The 17,288-nt window shown below is 31.1% G+C and overlaps 1 protein-coding gene across 2 annotated transcripts in view; it reads left to right on the top strand.

Moving 5' to 3' along the window:
* Positions 1–2,727: 2,727 nt before the first annotated feature.
* Positions 2,728–17,288, top strand: part of DIP-beta (Dpr-interacting protein beta) — a 54,723-nt gene continuing 40,162 nt past the window's right edge. Inside the window, exons 1-2 of one of the 2 annotated variants that reach the window (XM_085191317.1) lie at positions 2,728–3,034; positions 14,544–14,742. In XM_085191317.1, the coding sequence (XP_085047443.1) occupies positions 14,661–14,742 (82 nt within the window). In that variant the 5' untranslated portion in view covers positions 2,728–3,034; positions 14,544–14,660. The remainder of the gene's footprint in view (positions 3,035–14,543; positions 14,743–17,288) is intronic. The other variant, XM_085191316.1, reaches the window with a different exon arrangement.

Below are 17,288 nucleotides of genomic sequence, written 5' to 3'. Positions count from 1 at the left end.
ATGGATGCAAGATAATTAGCGCAAATCAAACTCGCCGACATTAATTATCACGAAATCGCAAACAATCGTTTAATTATCTACCGGCATGGAAACCACCGAATTATACGCCAACAATCTCATGGTGGTTCGATCTATATTATTTTATGTGTATTTTTTTATCGAAAATCTGTGCTATTTTACGAAAAAAAATAATCTGAGTTTTTAGATTCATACTGTAGACCACACTGAGTAGGCGGTATGCAGAGGCAATAGGCTGAATTCTGGAACATTGCGTGTTGAGAGGCGGAACTCAACGCCGATGTCTCTCGTTACCAAGACGAGAAAAATGAAGATATTTAATTTACGTTTATAATCGCACGCTTGTACCCCTGTACCGCGACTGGTCCCTTGGAATAGTAATAAATTGCTTATTAAGATCGAGACTTTATTACGTTTTTTTTATGACTTGAACATTTTATTCATTATATACTTCCACTAAATCTTATTTTGTCTATTAAGTCTGAATAAATATTGAAATATTTAGCTTAATCTTTACTAAAGTATGTTTCTATAGACTTTTATATACATATGTGTACCTACCATATATATAATATATTTTTAACAATAAAGTATACCTATATACTGTTCATTCCAGTATAATCTCCATTAAAATATCTAATTCCATACAAACACAATTAAGATATTTATACAGTATAGGAGACTTTAGTTTCAATAACCAAATAAAAGTAGAACGTTTATGTAAAACAGTTTGAATGAATCCACGAATAAAGCTGAAACGCTGGAGTCAAGGTAAACTTTAGTCGTTATTATCTGAATGCCCGTGCACGTTCACCAAATTATACTCCACGTTTAAACTAGAAACAACTTTCACTTTGTAAATGCGAATATGCTAGTTTACTATATTCCCACTTATTTAAAGTTTCTAGCTCTATTATCAGTTAATAGTTACATATTGTTTATTATAGTTTTTAATTATATTTATATGTTAAAATACGATATCAGAACGAAATCAATTTAAACTTAAATAACCATCTTGTATTAACCATTTAGCATTGTTGTGCATTGTGCAAAGTAGAGTTATACCAGCCAGGATAGAAATGAATTGAAAGAAGGAAGAGATAATGACCATCACAATAATATCTGCTTCTACATCATATTATTTGATAAATATAGAATAATAAAATAATGAGATATTTCACTTACCGGTGACCTAAAAAGTAATTTAAAATAGATACAAAAAAAATAAATAATAGTGACGCTATTGAGAATAATCGCAAAGTTTATTACTATCGATTTCCTCGTTGATTCGGTTGCTCCAAATCGTTTTGTTCCATTGATATTTATTATCGAAGCAATCTATTTCCACGGATTCCGCTGAAATCGCAGGCAAGTTAGCGTCGCCTCAAATTCTAGTCCCGCAAGGCTCGACTTAATCATAAGAACGCGACGCGAAAACCGCTTCCAGTAAAATGAGACCCTGGGGAGGAGTCGCGATCAGCCTCCTTTTGCTTTCTTTGCCCCGACTCGATCTAGTGTTGAAAACTTACCCGGATTAAATGGACTTACGATCTTATAGCCCTAAGGAACTTCACCCGTTCCAATAATTTACTGCTTTTTTTTGTTTTTTGAAAACTTGTAGAGTAAAAAAATGAGGTACAAAAAAGAGAATCCATTTGGTCTGGTGCCTAAATTTTTTATTTATTTTCGTAGATAAATTATTAATCTATTTGCTATAGAATAGAGTCTCCAAAACATTTTACCATTAATGTACTACGCCTTGAGGATGTCAACTGTCATTACGACGCTGTTAAATACGACACTAAACAAATAGATGCACACTTAATAATTATTATTAAAAGCTTTTACAAGCTTAAACGACAATTTAATGATATACAAAAATAATTCCTGTCCCTTTGTTTATAAGGTTTCGTATTCTTTAAACAAAAAAGCATAATTTGATACGGTAGAATAGGTGTCTTGAGGGTGTAAAGGTATTACGCCGGCTTATGGTACTGTATTAATTTTGAACCGTAGTAACTTCGGCGGTGACAGAACTAAGACACCGACACATAATTCACTTTGTAACGCAAATGAAACTAGTGCTTAATTTACTGTTATAATTTAGTGGATTCCTTTACGAGGTTCGTAGTACACGTGCTACGACGTAGCTGCGGCTACGGCTTGCGGCTTTTTGGGTAGGATTTATAGGTGCTTTGTAATGTACGCGATACATTAGTTATGACAATGCTGGGAAAGAGATTAAATCTTTAAAGAATGATATAATTAACTATTTTAGACATTTCATTTTTTTATTAATTAAATATAAGAGTATAAAAATAAACACAAAAATCAATTTAACAAAACAGAATTCGTAGCGGCGCCCGTTTATATCGAGTTCCAAAGCGCCACCAAATTCATATTACCATACTGCTAGATATGAGCAACCGCACGTGAAATTGGCAAAAAAGGAAAGGGAAAATCACACGGCGTACTAAAGCGGGCGACTCGGTTCGCGAACTACATTACACTTTACATAAAAAAACATTGTGTTGAACGACAACGGGGCATCAACTTTCCCAGCGAAGACATAAGTGAAATTGAATTACACATATTGAAAAAGAAATGTGTAGCTCCTTGGTAGGCGTGGTTTTGGTGAAGACTCCTCCTACCCAGTCATCCGCGCATGAATCGTGGTTGCAACTCTCGAGCCTCGAGCTTGCCGCGCTTAGTGTATACCGGCCAGTGCGAGGCGAGCCCCGCGTAGAGCCTGTGCCGCGTCCGTATACAACTTTATCATCTAACTTCGAGTTCACTTCCTTATTTTACTATCGCACGTAAAATTGCTTTAGTGTTTTGGAAGTAATATATTATATTTTTAACTCTAAATATATCTATCTATATGAACATACGTGGATTTAGTTTTATAGTGAATGGTCGTTATGAGTGTTGTGGAAAGGACGCACGAAGTGCATAATTTTGTATTATAAATGAATTCAGAAGTCTATTTTTCAATAAGTCTTCAATTTTATAAGAGGTAATAAATATTTTAAAGTAGTGCGTTTTATTTTTTTTTTATAATAAGTAGTTAATGCTTATGATATATATTTTTCTATATGTTCACTATTGTTTTTACTTTTTATTATTAAAAAAGTAATCATATTTTATTTTTTCAGGTCTATTGTTATATTTGAAATAAAATTTATTTTATAACAATAAAGTAGTCAATGGTCGTATTTTCAATGATCTGCTTACCTCAAAGTTTAACCTTTAATATTAGTTTTGAGAAAAATATACAAAATTCTTGTAGCATTCATATTAATGCCTATAAATGTAAAAGCATAAAAAAATCTTTTAATTTCATATCTTCTATTATTTTTATTTTATTTTTTCAATATCTATTATTTTTATTTTATTTTTTAAAATGTTCATTTTAATTTAAAATGTTAATTAATTTTATAATTAATAGTGAAACTTTTATGTTCGCTGTTAGCTTAGAAGATAATATATTTATGTATGTACATAATATGTATAGCTTAAGGCCAGTCGTGGTGCAGGGACACAAGCATGTAGCTGTCAACGCGACAGGTTGTGAGTTCGAATCTCACTAGTACAACACAACAGTAAATGAAATATTAATTATTTTTATTTCTTTGCTCTGGTGTCGAGGCAGAGCGTGGCGTTGAGTTCCATCACTCAACACGCAATGCCTTCTGGATTCGGCGGAAAGTACGAAGTGAAGTGTTTTGACACTAGGACCCCTTCATCTACCCCCTACATGCGCAATTCGAAATAAAAAAATATGTATAGATCTATAAACTTTATATCTCAATCACTTCCCCTTTAACTGTGTATCATGATTTTCATAAACTTATGTTTAAACTTCATTGCGGATTACAAAATAATGAGAATGCGTTCTGAATTATTTAAATACGGAACAATAAATATCTTGGCTATAAACTTTTCGAAGTATAATGGTAGTAGGTTCGTTTACTATTGCCCGAGTCTCTATAACAAATGTAATGTAAAAGAACTTAATGTTAGTTTTGTTTTAAACTTATTTAAAATAAATTTATTTTATAAAATTAAATTTTCTTTTAATATAAAAGTTCTTTATTCATCATTTTAATGACTAGATCTATTTTACTTAATATGAATTTAAACTCAAATAAAATATATAGGAAACGGAGTGTCTTTACACGAACCTACGAGGGAGTTCATCCTCTACCTTCCTTGCTTTGCGGGATACAGCGTGAAATTGATTTATTTATTTAAAAACACAGATACAATACTTATTTTACATATTTTTTGTGCAGATGACCTTTACTAACTCTGATAGATTTAAACAATGTAATCTTTTGATTATCAAGACTTATATATCACTTAGGTGTAGCGCCGCGTAGCCCTGCAACCTCACTATAGTATGATAACTAGAAAGCAATAAAACTAAAATAATATTTTAATACTATACAACATTTTTTCTTAAGTAAACGTAACAATATACTAGTAAACATTATTTAATAAAAAAATAATAAATAAAACAGCAATAAACTGTAATATTCAAAGCACTTATATATTATTATTTTTCAAAGATATTAATAAAATATTAGCTAAACTAAGTTAAAAGTCGTCTTGAATTAATTTATTTGAAACATCTGTGAGCGTAGAGTCAATAGATTTTTTACTTATTCATTAACCTAAAAGCATGTCGAAAGCCCAACAAGAAGCTTCGTCATTTTTATATAAAATAAGGATCAACATAATTTAATATTCCATTCATTTGCTATATGAATATCTGTGTACAAAAACTGTGAGAATTTTTCTAAGAAAATATTTCGTCTTGCTAATTTTGAAAAGTTTTTAACTTGTTTCCTTTCTACCTGTTTCTTATTATCAAGATATTACTTTAGCTAAGTTAAAGCCTATAATTAAAAAAAATAATTCAGGTAAAGCGAGCGATACCTCACCAAGATATGATGTACTTCTCCATGCTTCAGATAGTACATTAGATAGTCGGTTCCGGTTGCCGATCCAATATTAGTGGAATTTGTGATAGATATATATGGCTTTTGATTTAATTATAATATACATTGTGAAATTGATTCCTGATATATTAAGAACATTAAGTACTATAATAAAAAAACTGAGACATTATTATTAATAATATTACCCATTTATAAAAAAACAGATTGTAAAGATTTTAAATCGTTTAACAAAACTAATTCCTCCGTTTATATTTTTGTAACATTTATTAACCTTATCCTAAACACGATCAGGATGTAATAAAAATTCATTACACCTGAACTATAAATGTATTTTATTTCCTTATCTTAATAGTGTGTGAAATACAGCTAAGTGGGTTTGCAGTCGCGGGTAACGCTACATTTCCTGGACTGAGTAATTTAAAGACGGTAGCCAACTGATATCTGAAACCTCATTCATTACTTCCAACAGCTGGGTGGAAATAGAAGTGTGCCATATATTTAAGGGAACTATACTTATTTAGTGATTTATAATGAACTAATTGTTGATCTAGTTGGAAGATACCACTTCTAATGTTCGGAAAAACTGTAAATCTTATAAAATAAATATGTCGTGGATTTTATTTTAGTTTGTGAAATTATTTTTTCTTACTAAACGTGTACTATTTTACTATGTTAGTAGTACCGTTTTATTTAATGATTCTACGGTTTTTATGAAAAACAATCATGATATCTCCAAGTTTTTTTTTGCTTTTTGCATGTTCATATTTGAAAAAAAACTTTATATTAATGAATTGAATAAAGAGACTACACAATTCATTAATAAAAGAGACTCTTCTACTCTACTTAGAATACCTTTTATTTGTGTCGAAAAGATTTTTTTGTACCAACTATTATTTAACAGTACTTATATAAGAAGATATTTAAATAACTGCATTGACTTTAAGTAACTGCATTGTATTCTGCTAGTTAAGTTTATGAAGAAAATAGACATGACCTTAAAACGTCGTGATTTTTCTTCCAACGGCTTATAGCATCTGAATTTAAAAGCATATTAGATGTAATTCGCCCAAATCATATAAACCATTCCATGTTTATTCTCAAAAAGGTTAATGTTTTCGCTGGAATAGTGCCAATTTTCGCCAAGCTCGCACGGCGAACTAGGGAGAAATACAATTAACTTTCATAACACTTTTTACAATTACCTCGGACTTCAGAACTTGTATTAAATTGTTCACAGGTTCCTTTTAACAGGTAATTTTTAATTATATTTTTAACTCTCTCCGGGCGGCCATGTCGGACACGCTGACATACGAAAGTTTTAGTTGCAAGTATTCTGAACAGAACATAACTAATTATTTTTATTTTGTTTTGTAACATAACATGATTCATAGTTACTTAATAACTCTATACTCTTATTGCAAAAAAAAATCAAACAGTTTTAAATGTTTACGGCGGATTCAGGTGGAAAGTGAGCACCAGCATATCCTGCTGTTTGAGGAAAGGCTTAAAATTTTAAATATTTAATTAGTCAAAAATTCTGGAAGTCTATGTAGAATAGGTTTTAGAAGTCTATGTAGATTAGATATTCAATGTAGAATAGATTTTAGGAATTGTGTTATCAGTTTTTAGTTTTTTTTTTGTTATTTTACCACATTTCAAAGCTTAGCAAGCCAATTGAGCACAAATGACTTCGCCAATTATACAATAAGGTTACTTTCTAAAAAAATCAAAAAATCTGAGGGGTAAAATCAAGCCAAGTCTATGGTTTATTATATACTATTTATTACCCGAAATAAAACTTATAATAATACTTATGTTATTTCCGTGACTTTATTATTAAATATTTAAACATTAACATTTTGCATTTACTTTTTGTAGACGTCAATCTCAATACACACGTCAAAGGATCCTGAGCTTTTAACGTACCCCATCAAAGAAACCAAAACGCAACATGCGGTTACTTAGAAAAAGCTTAATTGTAAATGTAAATATAACCTACATATATTGTATAATGCAATATTCTAAATAATTATAATATTTAAATAATAAACGTGCGATTGTGAACAAGATAGATTGTGGGTTCGATTCCCACACCCCTATATAACATAAGTAAATTTTAACAAAAGAAACGATCCGAATAAATTATCTATCATAGAATACTACCTAATAAAATCTATATATTATATAAATATATGAACAAAAATAAAACAGCTTCTATGAACGTACGAAAATCAATATGTGCCTATCATTTTGACATCTAAAATTTCGTCCGCAGCTTATACTCGTAGCTATCTATGAATAGTGGAACGGTATGGGTTGTATGACGAGCCAGTTTTTCCGCGACACGCTACACCAACCATTCATTAGGCTTCGCTGTCCATGATATTAATTATAGGACGCGTTTTGTATGGACGTGAAAATATTTATTACTTAATTGTAGTTTATCCATATTTGTGTAATAACAAATTCCTTTTAAAGTTTTAGGTATTTATACAGTTTATGTTATCTTATAATTATTTCATTGAATTCTGGTTCTGGAGGACCATTTTCTTTACATATGTATACAACAAACATTTGCTAACACACTACAATAAATATACAGAAAAAGGCAAAATAAAGAAACATTAAAATAACTACAAAATATTTTTATAGTTTAAAATTTAACCACTGTGTGATGCAGTTGTATTTTGTTTGACCAGACGCTATAAATGTGAGATGAATTGTTATATTATATTTTTAGTACATATAAATATATTTTTTTAAACTGCTTACTAAAAAAAGTGGCGCTAGTTTCTACTATCCACCATAAAACATAAATAGGGTTTATATAAAAAAAAAAGATTTACATATTAAGAATTTTAAAATGTTTCTATTTCATCAAAACCAAATAGAATTATGTTTTACTTCGTTTTGTAAACTGTTACTTTATCATATGTGAACACCTAATATATCTACGTATGTTTACAGTTAGTAGAAGGGAAAAAAATGTGACATATTTTATACAAGACCGTTGTTTACATACAAATGAAATTGCAAAGAGCATTCATTTTTTTTGTCAAAACAAACTTAAATAGCACAGCCAAAACCACCGGCAAAAGCTAATCAAACGTATGAATGGTTAAGGCAGCTGAAATAATTGTGTGGAAAACCACATTCTATATAGACTGGATAACACAATCAAAACATGCTGTCGCTAAAAGTGCGTTCTATTTCAAATTGAATGAAAGGAAAATAAAAATAAATATTTGTTGTACACCGTGTGTCGGCTTTTGTGGTCGATCAGTAGGTACCCAACTTGCCAACGTTTTTGAAGGTTTTATATAAACCATTAGTATGTACCTAAAAATATAAGTATAGTTTCAACAAATAAATGCAAGCTTTTTAAAATATATCCAATCAAAATTTAAAATAAAATAAACTTTTAAAGTATGGGATTTTTTAAATTATCCGTTAAATACAGCTTAATTATATTAATAGTAAAAATATTTTACATTATACAAAGTGGACATGATAACCAGAAGCAGCCATTTTTATAAATGCAAATATAACAGAAAGATTACAATGACCGTATTTTAAGATTAGCGCAAACTTTTGAATATAATAAAGAAGTGTTTATTTCTTTTTCTCTAACGGAATCTGAACCCACCTTTATTATGTATTTCATCTATTTCAACCACTCTACAACTACGTCTAGGCTAATTAGTAGCAACAATTTAGCTCTATTGAATAAATCTCCAATTTGGTTCAAGTAAAGCTTTGTTCAACAGATATTCTGTTGCAAGCTAAGATAAATAGCTAATGCCAGGATTTAGTTATAAATTCAAATTCTAAACGGATTATTATATTAAACATCTTAAGATCTATTGATTTCTTGGTGAATGAATATAGTTTAAAGTGAACTATGATAATTATTATATGTTATAATAAATTTTAATTGGCTTTAATTGTAATCTCGAATTATATAATAATTTATTAAATTTATTGATAATATCGTATTATAAAAGGTCACTAACAAACAAACAATTATACCCGTATATTTCAGCGTATACCCGATATCGATAGGAATTTTCAATATTCTATTTGTGATGGTCTACCCAAGGTGAACTTTACAAAAATTTTACCTCTGGGTGAATTTTTGTTAACTAAAACATTTTCATTGACCGGACTTTAAATCAATAACATTCCTTTATCAAGAAATATTTGCACTTGCAGTCTATGGGACGTGATGTATTTTGTTTATTCTTTTTACACTACATTAAATTAACTTTATTATTTATTTCTCAATTACCAAGTAATCCTTGATTATACTAATTTTAAAATTTGATTGAACTTTACCGGGAGAGTCATAAATAATACCTTTTTGATCCAAGTTTCTCACTATAGAAAGACGCTAAAATTTAGCTTTATTTTCTGTTTCAATCGTAAACAGTAGATTAAATAAAATATAAAAATAAATATATTTGTTTCAATAAGTTCATCACAAATATAAAAAGCCGGTCAAATACGAGTCGGACAAGCCTACCGAATGTTTCGCACTAATTCAACATGAAATCGAACTTATAAAAATTAACAAACTTAAGTTTGCATTAATCATAATAATTATGTAGAAAAATATGTATGTATTATTTTTTCCTCATATAAATTTTAAAAAAATCAACTTCATGCTGTATTTTACACACCAGGGTAGGCAGATAGGACCTAGTACTAAGACACTCCATTCCTCACTTTCTGCCGAATTCTGGAGGCATTGTGTGTTGAGTTGCGGAACTCAACGCCACGCTTTGTCTCGATACTATAGCGAAGAATTGTAAATATAAATTTAAATAAATATTTCATTTTCTCGAGTGGGGACAACTAGTCACGTATACATTTGAAAGTGTGACTAGAAAATCATACAGTAACTAAAGCTAAAAGAGAACATAGTCTGTCAATATTTAGATACGCGAAAGCCTATTCCCCTAGTCCATGTACTAATCTGTTTATTGCGTCGGAGCACCAGACCAGGCCAGGCCGTACTGATTACACTGCTTTATAATTGCTCTTACAAATGAGTTGAAATTGCCAACGCCGATACCGAAATGTTTTCAGTTGATCGTTCATTAATTTGTGTATATTGTGTCAATTTTAACATTTGTCTAATTAATGCGGTCGGCTTTGTGACTGATTTTACATTGTTATTTAGATTGCGATTAATATGTTGTGGTTATTAGTTTATACGCAATAAAGTAATCACGTTATTAATAATTAATTATTATGAATTCTAGGTTTATTATACTCGTGGGAGAGAAAGCACGGAGAACTAGTGTCCAGACGTTCCTTCCTCTGCTTCATTTCAAGACATTGTGTGTTGTGTGGTAGAAACTCACCGCTACGTTTTGTCTTGCTAGAAAATGGAAATTATTCATCTCCCTGAATGGAAATTGAATCCGCAATCGTTGCGTCAAATGCTGTCCTGCTGCGCAACGATAGCCTCTAAATCCCATCTTGGAGTGCAGAACGAAATAATATAAATCTTACTATTAATTATTCTTACAAAAGCGACGATACATCAATGCTTGAACAAAATAAACAATATTTCATATCAGTTCCAAGTAAAATTATATCAGTACATTACACATGTATCTGAACACTGTATTCATTAAGGAACAATTACGAAAACAGCGTTGGGCCCCGATTGGCGCATACTAATACAGTATTATACGTTTATAGCTTCCAAAACTTACAGTTTAACGGAATTTCAGATAAGAGAATACGAAATCTTAATCTCCTTTATGTGCTAACAAAAATAAGTCATGCGAAACAACCCTAAAAACTTTATTACTTGGAAACTATTTCTTGCAAATCGAAATAATTCACCCTGTCCGAGCGCATAACTTTAAAGTAACTTACTGGCGGGCGGGACGAGGCGTTTTAAACGATAGTGTCGTGCCATACACGCAATATGAAATGAAGAGTTATGGATACATATTTTAAGTTTTAACTTTATGTTTTTTTAGTCAGGGTAGGCAGAGGGAACCTAATGTTTAAACACTGTGTTCCCCATTTTCCGCCGAATACAGGGGGCATTGCGTTTTGAGTGGCCGAAATCGATTTGCCTTGGTACTAGAGGGAAGAAATGACAATTTTAAATATCTCATTTCCTCAAGTGGGAATTGAATCCACAACCTGTTTATAGTCACACTGTACTCCTGCCCCACGACTGGCCTCACGAAAGCAATGATTCAGACGGTCATAGCACAATTTCACTAAGGTGTAACTGTAAATGCGGCGGGTGTAAGTTCGATTCTCACTGAGGGCAACGAAATATTTAATATTTCCATGTAGTGTTCAGCACTCATCACGCAATGTATCAGGAATTCGATGGAACAGAGAGTCTTGACAATAGGTTCCCTCTGCCTACCCTACAATATGCAGAATAGAGCGTCAAACTAATCTCACATGAATCTTTAAATAAAATATTTAAATATGCTTATAACTATTTTTTTTCAGTTATTGCCATACCAATGTTATTTATAAAAAAAACCTTTGTGAATTAGGTCCCCGGTTTTTATTTATGAAAATTTTTAATTTGTAAATAACTTTGTTTGAAGAGCTTTAACAATGTTGAACCTTTGTCTTAGAGTTTGTAATAATTAAGTTTTGAACTCCAGAATGTAATATAATTAAGGTAAAATATTATAGATGGATTTAAATATCAAAATTATACCGTGGACAGAACATAGTACTTAGCTAAACTGCCTAATATGCCTAACTCCCAAACGTTTATGATACAATGTAAATAAAAAGTAACTATACAATAATATAGCGGAACTAAATAGTGCGTATATTTTATGTATTTTTTAAAGTAATAAGCATTATCCAATTAAAAACATAATTTCAATTATCCTAAAATATTACACATTTCTATAATTTACATAAACCTCGCAAATTTTAAATATATTTTTTATATTTATTCAGCATTCACACGCGGATCTTTGATATCAAATTCCTTTAGAACAGACCGCACGTAGTCCCCACGCCGCATTCACTCATATATCTAGATAACGTTCAACTGTTTTCCTTTCCCTATATATGTGTGAAAAATATTTTATGATAACCATATCGCGAGTAAATTTGAATATAATTCATAATAGTACTAAAATATTTTATAAGAAAACTATATTTATGAACGAATACAAGCAATAATAATCTAGAATATTTTATCTATATAGAAGATAGATGTTTTAGACGTAGCGAAATTACGATCTTCGAAAATATAAAAATCTGAACCTAGTGTTAGGAGCAGGTTCGTGTCCTAGTAATTAAAAAATGCTTACATTTTGTATTAAAAACGGTAAAGCGAAGGTCCTAGTAAAAATTATATCAAAAATTGCAATAAAAGTGAAAAGTTGATCGGACTCGTAACAAATTTCAATTATCCTATACCTTATAAAACAAAGTCGCTTTTCGTGTCTGTCTGAACTTTCTAACTCTTCTTCTTCTAAACCACCCAACGGATTTAAATGCGGTTTTCACCATTAGGTCGAGTATTTCTCAGGGAAGGTTTATATATAGTTTATTATTTGTACATTCTTATGTAAATTAACATAAATACGATAAATGTGTATAAAGTCCTACCCGTTGAGACACTTTCGCGCATGCGCTGCTTTAATGGTAAGTACTACATGAAAATAATGACTGGAGTATTATTCCTCTTAATAAGATCTACAAAAAAGTCCGCGATGGCATATTCGTATCTTTTAAGAATAACGTGTAGTGATCATATTTCTGTCTAAAAATAATAATTTCAATATATTTTTTATTGTGAGCGATATTTTTCCATAATGGTATTAATCCTTATCCTTTAAAATACTTTATTAAATTTCTACGTTAAACGAAGGTAAAATTTGCTTTTTACACTATTTCGAAATTGCGAATAGTTTTAGAGAAAAACGCATTTAATTGTTGACACATCACGCCGTCTGAGAGTAATCTCAGCATATAAATAAGTATATTAGTTACGTTGGCCATTTAATGTAGACCAAAACTGTCTTTTACTGTTTTTCATTTTAATAAGTACTTTAGAAGTTGTTACAATATCAAAAAATCCTTGCTGCGAACGGCTCGCCACTCGCCATGTGTCCGCCGCGCCCGCCTGGCTTACAAGCATCGGTGGTTCAGTGGTAGAATGCTCGCCTGCCACGCGGGCGGCCCGGGTTCGATTCTCGGCCGATGCATTCTATTTAATTTTCCTCACAGGCAGCCACGTAGTGCTTGCTTTTCATCAGGGACAGAATACCCTCTTCAGCATTAACCACAAGCTCGAAAAAAAAAACCCGCCTGTCTCTATAGCAACGAAGATTTAGATGCGTTTGCACGTATTGGATAATTGGAGTTGAATGTATTATTTCAGCGCGATATATTTGGTTTCATATTTTTTGTAGTAGTTATTAGTAGGTAGGTTTTTGTTTACAATTTCTTCCGTTTAAAAATAGTTATTTAACTATCTAAAATAGTCATTTAAATATATTTTAATAAGTACTTGAAAAGATTAGTAGCACAGATTTAAAATTACGGTACCTACTAAAAAATCCTTGCTGTGTAAAACAATTGGAAAATCCTTATTGAAACTACGAAAATGCGGGTTGCATTAGGGTTTAATTAATTTTCACATAATCTTAAGTGCTTTGCAAACATACATTATATGAATAATCCAGTAGTTAAAGCGGGCGAAGCCGCAAGGGGGTCGCTAGTATTTAATAAATGTCGATAGTTGACCCACCTCTACCCTTGTTGATTCAGCAAATCAAACGTATAGTTGTCAACTGAAATTTCCACTGTCAATAATTGAATATCAAATATATCCGTCGTAACGGCGAAATTGGTCGAAAACGCGAAATTTATATTTCTGCCATCATCTCTGTCTCGTAAGCCAATTACTTTTATATCACATAATTTCATTTATAAAAAAAAAGTACGGAGTGAAAATTCTTACTCACAACCATTATTCATATTAGTACTTTAAGTTATTAATTAAAGCCATTTTTCTTCTCTTCTATTTCTCTAATCTTCTAGAAATCATTTTTGTGACTGTTAGGCATATCATATTCCTACAGTTGGATAATTTCCCATAATGGAAACGCTGAAATAAATGGAGATACATAAAACTCAATTCACTGGGATAAACTAATTTGCATTTCTATTTTGAAGTTATTATTAAAATTTCACATCACATTTACCCTTTTACGTTTTAAAAATGTGTTTACGCTTTATACGAAATATTTGGATATCATAAATACCTATATATACCAAGGACGCTTAATTGCTTATATGATTATACTGTACGGTAAACTTTATTGTCACCTATTTATCCATATAGGGCGTTAAGCTCCGCAAAAGTGGGGAAATGAATATCTTTACACTAGGTTCCCGGATTCCCTCTGGAAACCCAATTGTATGCGGGATACCCTGATGCTTGTAGTCTGGGTGGAAATGTACAAACCCTCAAAAATACATTAAGCTCGATTTGTTATAATTTTAAAAGCTCTAAAGTAATTTTTTTTACTGTAAATTTATCCACAGGATGCAGTGATGGACTCAAAAAGACATTTAAATTTGTGGGGTGAAATGGAAAAACAAAGATGTGCAAAGCCAAAGGCCGGCGATAGATGGCAGCGTTGGACAGGCCGCTGAAGCAAGATGGCTGCGGGCACGCATGCACGGGGCGGCGGACCTCTCGCGCGCCTGCTTGTGCTGGCTGTCTTACAAGTCAAGTTTGTAGGTAAGCTTAAAAAATCTATATTTTTAAAGCATTTATATGGACTATAGTCTATTATATCTTACTTAGAAAGATAATGAAAAATTATCTGCCGTAAAAAAGTAGTAAATATTCTTTAAAAAAAAAAGAAAAGAATATTTCTTAATATACATAATCCATATCCAACATAACAATTAAAAAATATATAACCAAAGCAAAAAAGTGAATAGTATAAATTTTTAGTAAACAAAGTCCAGATTGAAAAACCAATCGTTATCTATTGACCGGCTTAAACTTTTTAGTATTCCGCGTGTGAGCGTTTCGCTGTGTCCGTATTAATTCATTCCATGCGGCCATCTGTCTGTCCATCTGCCAAGGTAGATGGACGTGTGCCAAGCTCTCAACTAATCCAAATATTTTTGTAAGATTTTAACGAATATTTGAAGCATATGTACTTTTTTACCTTTGAGACTTTGCCTGATGCTTTAGGAAGTAATTAATATACAATAGAAATTTTGACGTTGACATAATAATGTAATCTTTGTATTGTAATAATATTTGTTGTTGTCTGAACAAATATATAACAATATTATATTTATTCCCCAGAATACATAATAATTGTTTACGATTATGTTAATTAATAAATTATCGCCAGTCTTGGCGCAAGTGCACAAAGTGTCAGTGTAAAGCAAGAGCTGTGGGTTCGATCCCCACTCGAGGGAATAAATTATTACTTATTATTATTTTAATTTCTTGCTCTGGTACCAAGGCCCGGCGTTGATTTACATCATTCAACAACGCAATGCTTCAAAAAATTCCTGACCGGACCGGACCATCTTGCTGTATTAATAGTCAATTATGAATATTTAATACATAATCAAAATTAGAGATAATTAAATAAATACAAATGAACTAAATAAACAATCTACGTCCCTCACAAGAGAAAATGACACAAAACGATGTTATTTACATTCTACTGCACAGAGTATATAGACCGAGCGCAAATTCTACAGCAAGATTGCCAAATAATATAGTGGCATACATTTACGACATTTACGTAGTCCATTCTGAGTTTTGCAGTTTTCATCTAACAAAGTGCAAGCTTTCACGGAGTATGCGTGAATTTCTACTTTACGACAATATAGAACTCGTTTGCACGTTTGTAAAAACATTACCACAAAAGTTTACACCATCAGATGTAACATTTTTTATCGGTACAAACGGTTAAAATAAATTAAATTTACATAAAATTTTCAAAATTATAAGGTGAACATCTCACGCCATAGTTGTCAACCCATGACAACTGCTATTACTCTACACCTACTACCCTATTCGGGGTTACCCGCTCCATTTTAAATATTCTTCTAATATAATCTATTACATAAATCAATTAAAATCGAAATGCAATAATTGCGAAATTATAATTAAAACTTATACATAGCAGCGCGCCGTCATATATATTTTATATCGACATTTAATATTAAATATTAAATAAGTAATTTGTTGGAATCTATTTGGTGATGTCCACGTAGCGCTATCTGTACGCAGTACTATCGTTGCCATGTTTTGATGAAATCTCATATATGAGAACCTAAAATTTATATTTTTGTTGTTATTTATATACAAAATTATAAATTTGAGTTTAGTTCTGCACATGTCTTAGCATTAGATTCCCTCAATCTATCCTGCTGTGTGCAGGGTACAGCTGAAGCGAAGAAGCGTGAAGCTGTATTTTAGATTTGTTTACACTCAATAAAATGAAATATTTATTAGATTCTTTTCTTTTTTCTGGTATCGGGGCAAAGCGCGGCGTTAAGTTCTGCCACTTAACACATAATGTCTCCTTAATTCTGCGAAAAGTACGTAAATCGTACTTGCGGAATACAGCTTCTTCACAAGGTAGTTGTTATGTACATCGTTAAATCAATTTGCAAATTGTAATGAAAATCATCGCATAATATAATACGCAACGCAATACTTAAAAATATATCTATATAATATACAATTATTAGCATTGTCTATAAATAATAATGTAATGAATACTTTTAATAAACTTGAAAAAAAAATACAATTGTTAACAGTAATGGCAACGGTTATTCTTTTCTGTGGGTAAAAATGGAGGGATAAAATATACAATACGCTGATTTACAAATGGATATTTTAGCCACTTTTGAAGCAATTCATTCGGCGGTGATAAAAATATAAAGCAGGAGAGCAACATGGATGAACCCTTTCAGGGTTCGCAGCTCTGGATGCTTGAAGTCCTCGTTGAAAAACGGTCTACGGGTCGAACCAGATAGCTTATAAAACTGAGGACAGTATCAACATTGTAAAAGTTTTCATTATTACTTACTATTATTGATACTCGTTGTTTATTTTAATGACTTGAAATGAATGTTGTCCGTGCATTTACTTGTTTCAAAATATATTTTATAATCTCAAAATTTCAAAATCCTTATACTTTTCAATTATAACTTGTAAATTTAAATTATTATCATCCAATGAAATCATCAAACAAAGACTAACCAACAAAAGAGGGTAAATAAACTTCGACGAAGCATAGTTTCAAT

The sequence above is a fragment of the Heliconius melpomene genome, chromosome 10, assembly GCF_056956725.1.
Source record: "Heliconius melpomene rosina isolate 202511_hmr_F chromosome 10, ASM5695672v1, whole genome shotgun sequence".
Classification (NCBI taxonomy): domain Eukaryota; kingdom Metazoa; phylum Arthropoda; class Insecta; order Lepidoptera; family Nymphalidae; genus Heliconius; species Heliconius melpomene.
This window is presented reverse-complemented; position numbering and strand designations above follow the sequence as displayed.